We start from the raw sequence: 11718 nt of genomic DNA on the forward strand, positions 1-11718 counted from the left end.
GCCATATTGGTTTTGCTGTGACAGAGCATATTATAGAGAGCCTAAGGGGATTGTTTCATACAGCAATGTAATACAGGGCTGCTCCCTCAGTTTTACTACTGTTGACTTCCATACAACACACACACACACACACATTTAGTAAACAAGGTGCAATTTGCCGTCTTTGCAGACCAATGTGCAACAGTCAAGAAAAAGGGGATGTTGGTTGCGCTGGGTCAACGACAGTATAGAAAAAACTGTAACATAGCAAGAATAGTAAATTTGTTCTCAAAATGGTTTTGACCACAACTTCTGAAGAGTAGTTGGCCTCTCCAATATTCCTTGTGGAAGTGTCAGTCTTGCATTGTAGAAACAGAAGTAGAACAGAGAACAGCTGCAGTCTTATGACTTGCTTCTGTGCACAATGCAGTGCACAATGGAAAAACAGAGCTCACTTTTATAGGTACAAAAGGTCACAGCACTTTTAGGCAGCTTCTTTCAGTATAATCAGTTATAAAGCAGGTCACTCAAAGGTAAAAGGCATTTTTATGTGAAGTCGATGAAATACATCTTCGGTGGTATGCCCAGTGGTATGTTCTCAGGCTGAGCTGCGCTGCAGGGAGCTGAGCGGACTCTCCTGAGTAATTTCCATGCATGTCACCGATTGGTAGGTGTGCGGCAGTGGTGCCTGCCTCCAATTGTGCACACGCATCCCTCGCATGGCTGCCCCATGCACACTTTCTCGGCGATCGTACACGGGATCGCACCTGCGGCTGCCCCCCGCCAACAGCAGGCCCCGCTCCGATAGCTTTCTAAGCGATCTCACTAGATCGCTCAGTAGTGATAGCGATGCGCAGCTTAGAGTGCCGCTACCGCCAGGTGATTAATATCCAGCATGCTGGATAAATCTACTTAATCACTGGTGGCAGGGCCAGTGTTCTCACAGGGGAACACTGCCGCTGACAGGTTGCTCAGGCCCCCATACATTAGGCCGACTTGTCCTAAGGACAAGTCGGACCCGATTCTGGTCCGAGCCACCCGGCAGCCCCCCGGGAGGCTCATACAATTGAGGACTTGATGTGCCATTAAATGTGCAATTTATCACTTGTAAAAAAAAAAAAACGGAGAGATGCAGGGCGGTGCGGAGCAGTGGGGGCGGGCGGCGGCAGCTCTCAAATTAGTAAAACAGTGGGGCGGGCTGTCAGTGTGCAGCGGTGATCAGTGTCCACAGCACCGCAGCGGGCGGGTGCCGGTGATCAGTGTGTCCAGCACCGCAGCGGGCGGGCAGCAGTGGCAATTACAACTTAAAAAAAAAATTTAAAATGACTCTCCGGCTCTTGATTGGCTGAGAGAGCACTCTCAGCCAAATCAGAGGCCGCTGATTGGCTGAGAATGCTCTCTCAGCCAATCAATAGCCGGGCAGTCATTTGACACTTTATTTTAAAGTTGTAATTGCCGCTGCTGCCCGCCCACTGCGGTGCTGGACACACTGATCACCGGCACCCGCCCGCTGCACAGTGACAGCACGCTGATGATCCCCGCCGCAGCTGCACTGCTTCCTCACGGGTACTTGGGGTACCCCCTTCACTTATTCAAGAGCCGCCGCTGCCCGCCCGCTGCAGGAGGTCGGACGTGATCATACATGCTGCACGTCCGACCTCCTGATCCGGTCCGATGCGCACGGGACCACGCATCGGAACGAATCAAATGTCAAACACATGCGATTTTGGTCCGATTTCACGCGATTTATCTGCCCAAGTGCCAAAATCGTGTGGAATCAGTCCAAAATCGCATAGTGTATGGGGGCTTTTACAGAGAGCAGACACTGAGCATACAGGTCGGTTCAAATGGATTCGGTATGAAATCCCAACGGTCAAAATCCCGACATATAGAATGTACAGGTGAAAAAGTCAACATGACTTTCAGTCGACAGGTTGCAAGGTCAACATGGGTTTTTTCACAGTTTTTTTACCCTAATGTCGACACAGTCAACATGGACACAGTTGGAAGTGAACCGCCGCCCCTCGCATCGCTTGCAATGCTTCGGGAACGCTGCGCTCGGCACACTATGTTATTCTCCCAGCACGCCCTAGTGGATGGTAGGGCATGAAATACCGCCTGTCGGCACATGTCGGGTCAAAAAACAGTGAAAAAAACCCATGTCGACCGAAAGTCATGTTGACTGTTTCACCTGTACATTCTATATGTCGGTATTTTGACCTTGTTGGGATTTTAACCTTGTCGGTAATTTGACCCTGTCGGGATTTTGACTGCATCCTGTTCAAATAGCAACTGGAGCTAGAATATAGGGACAAAGACCAAGAATTTTAGGTTAATATCCAGCAGACGGTTTAGGGTATATATTGGATGCCTGAAACAATGGGCCGAATACAGACCAGATCGTAGGGCAATTTTTTTTTTTCCAAAATAGGCAGCGCCATATGCTTGATCAGTTCCTGGGCACCAATGGTGGGCATGATCAGTCACTTGATTACTCTTCATTAAATATTTCTTTCAATCTAAAGAACCCCCAAAATACAGCATTTAAGTCAGTACTCCGCTGGGAATACATGACAACATGCTGACGCTGCTTGTGTATGCCGCACTTTCCCATCACCCATATGCAGACAAGGCTGTAATGCTACTTCCTGCTGTGTACCAATGTCACTAGTGTGACCCTGAACATAATGTTACACAATAAAGGTCATGCAGAGTTTGTTTTGAACCATTGACATCTTTCTGCTACTAACTCTGCATCAGTTCCTTAGTGAAGATTACCAAACTCTACCATTACAGGCTTCACGGAAATTCCTGTTCACGTGGTGCTAAGTCCACTGTGCTCAAGCACAGAGATTGTTAAGACCAGGACTGTAATCGCAGAATTTGGGAAACCTTAAGTGAGCAGAGGAGTCCCTGATATTGGTAATGAAGTGCGATAACCCCTCCCAAATAGAGGGTGTGGCCTATTGCATAGACATATGGCCTCCAGGGCTCATTCAGTACAGTGGGTGTGTCCTAGCTGGGAAGGGGCGTGGCTTTGAGGCAGTCCCTGATTTCATCACTCTGGGAGGCGTGCCCAGCATTCCTGGAGATGCTAGCTGCCTCTGGAGACTTGGCTGTCTGTAGCGCAGACTCTGTGACATGAGCCGGTGCTGCAGGAGAGTCACACCACAGCACCCAGCCTCCGTCACTGAGTCGACAATCTGCTGTCACCTCCACCGAGGTGACACCCGGATGCAGCCCACACACCCCCATCTGACGCCAGTGTTAATGAGCAAGCAGAATACCCCCCCCCCCTCTCCTCCAAATGCAATTAGAGAAGGTGTATGTTACATGCAAATAATTCCCTATAACATTACCAGCTGTGAATTATAAGTTTATCAGAACTTCCACCCTTTCTTATAGTCTAGTAACTCTTTGGTGAATGATTTTTCCAGCCTTCGGTCTGAACAGTTGGCCAATACCTACTTTTCAGATTACTAGTGTAATCCGAATTCGGAGCAGGCGCTGAAGTCACATGACACCAGCCGCCCACCCCCAAGCAGGCATCACCATGTCTATGCTAGTAGGAGAACGCCCAGTGTTTTTACCACAACTAAAATAAATCCTGACTGTTGCCAATTTCTACCCAGCATTTCAGGATGTGGCAAGCAGAAGTCCTGCAATTGCACTCAAAGCAGAAACAATTGAATAGCTACAATGGTTTGATTTTCTCAGAATTTATATAGCCACGATGATATATACCAGAAGTGCTGCCATGTCCCATGTTGTACTTACCTGATTAGATGGAACCAGTAAATCATGTGTTCAGCGAGACTCTGCTGGGAGTGCACAATGGTGATATACAGATACAGGGCAACGGCCATTGTCCAGAAGAAAGAGCTGGTGTTGGAGAAGGTGGAGAGCGCTCCCTGGGCCACGCAATCCCAGCTCGTGGACTGGAAATCTCGCAGGACTCCATAGAAGTAGGAGACAGCAGAGAACAAGTCAGCCACCGATAAAAAGAGCAGCAGCTGCCGTGGACGACTCCTGAGCTCTGGCCAGTGGATGTGGGTGAAGATGATGAGTACAGAGCCAAGGAAAGAAAGTACACAGGATACCAGAACTATCACTTGCTCGGACAGGTAAAGATTTTCTTGTGGAACCTCCAGCCAAGCCATCGGAGTTCGAATCACAACCTACAAGCAGGCACAAACGACAAAAATATCTGTTGGTTCATAAATGTTGTTTTTGATCATAGAAATGTTTTGTTTCCATTTTGGAATGTAATATTTTACATTTAAAGTGTTACTACACCATACGGGTGCAGAGAGAAGTAAGGAATGATCTAAGTTCGCATATGCCTTAAGGGTGCTGTCATAAGGGACCCTGTTATTTCTGATGTCTGCGTGGATTGTTGTATGTCGTTGGAAAGCTTATTACTTTTGGAATACAACATAATAAATAGATTCCCTTAAGTGAACCCTTAAAGGCCTATAAAATGAAAAACATTTTCACTTCATAAAACTATTGACAAACTGAAATGAATAAGTGACTCATCAGCAGAGTGGTCTGTGAATCACTGTAGATATCGTTGTGAAATCCATGTGCATGATCCCCAGTCAGTTATTTTTTTCTCGATTCTTTGCTTTTTCATTGAGGGTTCTCGGGATCTTCTGTATCTTATGTAGCAGCTTCTGTCCTGCTGTGGTTGGGAAGGGAAGGTGGATAGTTGGAGACCTGCTCTGGCTGCTGCAGCAGCTTCTGTCCTGCTGTGGTTGGGAAGGGAAGGTGGATAGTTGGAGACCTGCTCTGGCTGCTGCAGCAGCTCCTGCCCTGCTGTGGTTGGGAAGGGAAGGTGGATAGTTGGAGACCTGCACTGGCTGCTGCAGCAGCTCCTGCCCTGCTGTGGTTGGGAAGGAAAGGTGGATAGTTGGAGACTTGCTCTGGCTGCTGCAGCAGCTCCTGCCCTGCTGTGGTTGGGAAGGGAAGGTGGATAGTTGGAGACCTGCACTGGCTGCTGCAGCAGCTCCTGCCCTGCTGTGGTTGGGAAGAGAAGGATGGTTGGAGACTTGCTCTGGCTGCTGCTGCAGCAGCTCCTGCCCTACTGTGGTTGGGAAGAGAAGGTGGATGGTTGGAGACCTGCTCTGGCTGCTGCTGCTGCTGCTGCTGCTGCAGCAGCTTCTGCTCTGCTGTGGTTGGGTAGGGTAGGTGGAACAAAAATTGCATAAACTCTTGCTCATCTGTCCAATGGGGCTGAAGACTAGAATAAAATATTCTTCTATAAGAGGTTACACAAAATTATATCATTTTCCAGAACCTATAAGTCATTACCCAATTGCAAGTCTTCTAATGAGACATTAAGCCAGATTCAAATGTCATATCACACACATTCTATTTGGGATGACCATCGATGATTTAAAATCATCGATGGTTTGTGGCCAATGTCGAATACTTTTGCCATCGACGTGCGACTACCAGATAGTTTCACTACATCGATGGCAAAGGAGAAACGATGTTTTCTTTTCTCTCTCAAGGTGCCGGGATCACGGAGCATAACTCCGCCTCCGACACCTGGAAATCCCGGCCACGAGTTCTGATTGGCCCACGGGCCATTCAGTCAAATATAATGGATGACCATCGATAGCTAAAATTGGTTAACCATCAAATAGTTTGCCACTATCGATTGCTGGGCAAAGAATTGTCATCGATGGTAACCATTGATGGCCATCCCTACATTCTATAATCTAAAGCAGGGGTAGCCAACTCCGGTCCTCATGAGCTACCTACAGTGCACATTTTCCAGCTCACCTTGCAGGTGCACAGGTGCACTCATTACTCACTGACACATTTTAAAAGATTCGCAGGTGGAGCTTAATACTTCACTTGTGATTCTGTGAGGAAACCTGGAAAACATGCACTGATGGTAGCTCTCGAGGACTGGAGTTGGCTACCCCTGATCTAAAGCGACGCAAGCGGAGAGATATGTAATAGATGTTGGTTTTTGTGCTGATCACACCCATTAAGAAGGTCGGGTTTTGGCACGCATAGCGGCTAAACCCCACCAAACTAATAGGTGCGCCATGAAAAGTCCTGTTTGCAAACAGGTAACTTGTCGCAGCTTTTTAGCTCACCACCCCTGTGGGCTGCGAGCTGGATGGTGCCAAACGGAGCTACATTTTAATAGTAGTTTCTGGCAACGCAAACATTTGAATGTAGACCACAGGAGTAAATTTACTAAAGCTGCTAAAAATGAAGAGAGGAGGTTTCCCATAGCAACCAGATTCCATCTATCATTTTCTAGGATGCGCTATAGAAATGATAGACAGGCTCTGATTAATTGCTATGGTCAACATAATCTCTGTTCCTTTTTAGAAGCATTAGTAATTTTACTCAGTAGTTACATGCGACAATCCTGAGCCAGCAAAAACAAAAGGAAGGAGCAAAGACTGGAACTACTTATAATGTCCAGTGATAATGCTGTCAGCATGTTCTGTACATGATCTACAAAGCCAAGACAGCAGCTCTCCCACATGCTATAATATGGGGAAATGTATCAGGTGTGTAATGTATACTGACATACAGGGCAAGAGATACGTGTAACATTACACCACACCCCAACAACATGCTACACCTGGATATGGCCATTGGGACTTATATGTAACAAAGCTTAGCAGATATATAGGTATAAAAATACATATGCCCCAAATAAAGCCGTACACCCCTGAGTCCATGCTTCTGATATACAGCAGAGGAGATGTGCATAGAATGCGGGGTGTAGAACGCTGGGGAACGGGTCAGCTCAGCAACACTGAAAGTCCCCAGGAGCCGCATTACCTGTAATAAAAGCGCAGTAGCGATCTGTGCCCGGGCAGCAGCCGGAACAGCGATGTACTACTGACCTGCCCTAGGACCGGACGGCGCAGCCTCGCTTACCTGCAGCAGGACCTCTCTCTGCGGCTCCCGGCCACTTGTGTACAAGGAGGAGCCTTGGCCCGGGACATCCGGAAGGGGCAGGAAGAAGCCGCCTGCCTAAGCCCAAACCACAGAGCAGTGACTGAGTGCTGTAGGTGGGAGTCGGAGACCTCGGCACCATCTCCTCTATTCTCTCTCCTAGTCATCAGAGCGTACACAGGGGCAGCCATTGGTAGCTGGGTGCACTACAAGTACCAGAAAGTCTGGTCAGAGTTACAATGTAGGTGTTGACTGTGATAAAGAAGATGTCCCCGTCGGGTAGACGTGTACACACACACACACACACACACACACACACACACACACACACACACACACACACACACACACACACACACACACACACACACACACACACACACACACACACACACACACACACACACACACACACACACACACACACACACACACACACACACTAATATATATCATCATCTATAATTCTATATGGGTTGGGATCATTTGGTCTACAGCATGATGGTCAACACCATATGGTCGGCATGGGCAAAGGTCGACATGGGTCTAGGTAGACATGGTTATAGGTCGAAAGGTCATTAGTTCGACAGGTCATTAGTTCGACAATGTCTAAGTCGACGGTCAAAAGGTTGACATGTGGTTTTTCACTGTTCTTTTAACCTGAATGTCAACACAGTCGACATGGACACAGTGTAAAGTGCACTGCATCAACTCGCTGCGCTCGCAATGCGTCGGGCACAATTTTATTCTCCCACCAAGCCCTAGTGGATGGTAGGGCAGGAAATACCACCTGTTGGCACAAAAAACAGTGAAAAACCCCATGCTGACCTAGACATTGTCTAAAGGCCCCCATACACTAGGGCGACTTGTCCTTAGGACAAGTCGCCCCCGACTTCCCCCTGAACTTCCCCGGCTGCTCCCCGGGGGAGCTTGATTAGATTGGCACTTGATGTGCCATTTTTTACATGTGATAAATCGTCTCGATTTATCACATGTAAAAAACCCGGGGAGCAGGGGGGGGGGGGGGGCTACAGAGGTGGGAGCAGGGGGGCTGGGGACGCTGCGGGCGACACGTCTGTGTCCCCCGCTGCTGGGGACGCTGCGGGGGACAGTGTCTGTGCGAGGCGGTAGAGTGAGCAGGGGGGGCTGGGGACGCTGCGGGGGACACGTCTGTGCGAGGCGGTAGAGGGAGCAGGGGGGGCTGGGGACGCTGCGGGGGACACAGGCGGCATAGAGCCGGGCAGGGGGAGCCGGCCGGGAGCTGTCAGTAATGAATAAAAAAAAAAAAGCCCATACAATGAATGGGCAGCCTGTGATTGGCTGCTGAGCGCTCTCTCAGCCAATTGCTGACTGGCTGAGAGAGCGCTCAGCCAATCACAGGCCGCCCATTCATTGTATGGGCTTTTTTTTTTTTTATTCATTACTGACAGCTCCCGGCCGGCTCCCCCTGCCCGGCTCTATGCCGCCTGTGTCCCTCGCAGCCGCGCCGCGTCCCCAGCCCCCCCTGCTCCCTCCACCGCCGCGCCGCCCCACTAGGTCCCAAGTCGGGTGGTCGGACGTGCAGCAGGTCCGACCACCCGACGCAGATCCGATGCGCACGGGACCGCGCATCGGATCTGAGGGGACATCAAAACTAGCCGATTTTGGTCCGATTTCGGCCAGATCCGACTGATCTGGCTGAAATCTGACCAAAATCGGCTAGTGTATGGGGGCCTTAACCTTTTCCCATGTCTACCTTTTCCCATGTCGACCCGATGCTCATCCCCGGGCCATACACACTGGGAACCAATGTTTTGCCAATCCGCACGTGCATACGCTGGGTGCGAGTGGGCATGACAAACTGCTAGTTCGCCGTCCCATTTGCATCCACCAGTGCGGGCGTGCGGCAGCGGCGAAGGGGACGCACCCACGGGAACACACAGTGTTTCCTTGGTGTTCCCAGAGAAAGCGCTGGGCGTTCCCATGGAAATTAGGCAGTGATGCGGATGACGGGGGTGGGAAGCTGACATCACCGGTTGTCAGCTGCCTGCCCTGTTCCAGTAGAGGGAACATGCCAAAGTAAGGCACCTGAGACTGCCTTAGTTTTGTGTGTACGCTCCAAATCATTCGATGGTCGGCGACAGCAGATGTGATGCGAGCTTGGTCTAGAGCCTGCGAGTTGCACCAGCTGCAGGAGAGATCTGTCAGATGGCAGCTAAACCAAGCAGGCTTGGCTGCGATTACATGCGATATATCATATGCAAAAGCACCGCCTGCGATATATCGCATGTGGTCCTGGTGTTTCAAAGGGGAATCACGAGTGACTTTTCTGCTTGGAATAGTCACCCTAGTGTATGGGGGCCTATAGATGGTAAATTACACTACTCAAAACTAGAACCAATCTTACTGCTCTCCCCAAAATACCAAAACAAATTCAGAAATATGTTACAACCTTTGACCAAAAGGGCAAATTAAGACCCATTCATGAAATTCTGTGATACGCATTGAATATAGAAGAAAAAAACAACAATGGTGGGTCATGCGCTGCTGGGTAAATTATATCTACTGTATTTAAACTCCGATTAGTACTGCTGAGATAGAATGAAAGCCGGACACACTGTTTTATATTTAGTAGCAATTTATAAAAAATAACATAAGATCTAAAATGATACACATTTATAAAAGACACATTACATAAGACGTCTTGAGAAAGTTTCCCGATAACCAAGGAAATGCGTTGATGTCACCACTCCTGGACGTTTGGGTCTCCTGTTGGTATCTCCTGATTTCCCGTACACCGCAGCTGCGTCTATCACCATCTGACGCTCCATTTCTATCTCCCGCTGGCGTGGACATTCACAGCCGCTTCTCTGGACAGCTTTACCGCACGTGGGGAAACAGAGGCTGCCGGCTTATGCTGGGGACACCCCGCTCGGGATTAGCACCAACCAGCACCAACTGAACTGCGGCGGATCAGTAAACAGCACTGGCCGTCATCTAAGTGGTGAGATAAGCGCACTATCACCTCCAAAAATATTCCAGAGTTAAAAGTACCAGTGAGCGTTTTAAGTGAACAAAAAGGATTTCTGAACATAATACTGCATACCGTCTATCTCTGCACTTATACTATTATGGCTGAATATTCTCAAATTGCGTGTCTGCTTACATGCTAAAGGACTGCCATTTATTGTGCACATACTGCAGCTCACTTGCTCACCTGTTATTGGACTTTGTTGCCATATATACACTGACAGCGTGTGGATACGTGTATTAATCATTTACACATACCAATTGGATCCAAAAAAACAAGCTTTATTCAATTTCTATTTCAGGAGACCCCCCCTTAAAAAACGTCCATTGCTATTAATCAAGTTTTTATAACTTACCTTTCAAAATTGTGTCTTTATATCTACTATATATCTACTTATGTAATTCGTCTTTTATAAATGTGTATCATTTTAGATCTTATGTTATTTTTTATAAATTGCTACTATAAAACAGTGTGTCCGGCTTTCATTCTATCTCAGCAGTACTAATCGGAGTTTAAATAGATATAATTTACCCAGCAGCGCATGACCCACCATTGTTGTTTTTTTCTTCTGTGTGTTTAAACGTGGGTATGGCATAACCCACAGGTGGTATCTGCAGCAGCAGGTAATTAGGTTACTAATAAATACCCATTATTTATTTATATATATTAAAAGGAATCAAATTATATATACATTTACATTGAAGCGCCAGGTCTTTTTTTGTAATCTGGAGAAAAGGTTTTATATCTGACTCAAGTGATCAGAAAATTATTTTTTCTTTACGCATTGAATATAGTGCTCCTGTTGTAATGTAGATATTGTGTGGATGTACAATCAGCGGCGTTGAGGGGGTGGGGCAGGCCTACATTTCTAGAAACGCCCATTTTATCCCCGTTTTCTGGGCGGAGAGTGCCAAGGGTCTGTGTCCCCTTGTAGACATACTGGACTCACAGCCTCCACATCCTTTGGCCAGCTGCGTAAGCCACAACTTACTCAGCTTGCCTTCTGTGGGGAACGTCACAACTCATGGTTGTGATGTTGGATCCCAGCGTGCGACATCGACTACAGTGCTGGGATCCCTGTTACACGGAGGAGGCTTCTCTTCATCTGAGGCATGCAGCATTCATTTTTTTTTTAAGTCCATTTCTGAATTAGGCCCTATGGAGGTTACTCAGACCTGATGACTGAGCTGCAAATTCGCAGGCAGGGCAATTATCGAACAATTGTGCATTGCGTACGGATCATAGTGGCATGCGCGAGGCCATCAATCGATAAAATCCAGTGTTTTTTTTTAATTGCATGCTGTTCTCAAGTTAATTGACAGGAAACCAGCATTTAGGTGTGTGACCTGGCTGTTTACTGGGAGTGTCAGAAAAAACACAAGCATGTCCAAGCATTTTCAGGGAGGGTGTGTGACGTCAGATCCAGGCCTCCATCAGCCTGTGTCCATCACACTGACCGAGAAGGTTCTGGGTTAGTCACAGACTGCACACAGTGGGAAAAGTGCCCATCTGCAATAGTTTCGCAACCCTTTTGCAGAGGGTGGGATTTAACTCTGGTTATCTGATCTCAGGGTTCTGCAAATTAGTAGAGAACCGATCAGGTCTGAATGACCCCTATATCATCATACAAACCTACAGACTTTAGTGGTTCATGATCACCCTTGGAGAAAGGTGCCAGATGTACTGTAGGTTACTTGGATGGAAGTCTAGGTAACAGTTTGTTGACACCTGTTTCAAGCAGACGTCCGTATATCTAAATGTATTTATTGGATGAACAAATAATCTTTAAAATGCGA

At 47.8% G+C, this 11718-nt stretch overlaps 1 protein-coding gene across 2 annotated transcripts in view; it reads right to left on the reverse strand.

Moving 5' to 3' along the window:
- GPR157 (G protein-coupled receptor 157) overlaps positions 1 to 7064 on the reverse strand; it is a 31928-nt gene extending 24864 nt beyond the window's left edge. The window contains exons 1-2 of one of the 2 annotated variants that reach the window (XM_083163298.1): positions 6796 to 7064; positions 3757 to 4157 (exon numbers count right to left, since the gene is read on the reverse strand). In XM_083163298.1, coding sequence (XP_083019424.1) covers positions 3757 to 4139 — 383 coding nt within the window. In that variant the 5' untranslated portion in view covers positions 4140 to 4157; positions 6796 to 7064. The remainder of the gene's footprint in view (positions 1 to 3756; positions 4158 to 6795) is intronic. The other variant, XM_083163297.1, reaches the window with a different exon arrangement.
- Positions 7065 to 11718: the final 4654 nt, after the last annotated feature.

The sequence above is a fragment of the Crinia signifera genome, chromosome 19 (assembly GCF_055691185.1).
Source record: "Crinia signifera chromosome 19, ASM5569118v1, whole genome shotgun sequence".
Taxonomy (NCBI): domain Eukaryota; kingdom Metazoa; phylum Chordata; class Amphibia; order Anura; family Myobatrachidae; genus Crinia; species Crinia signifera.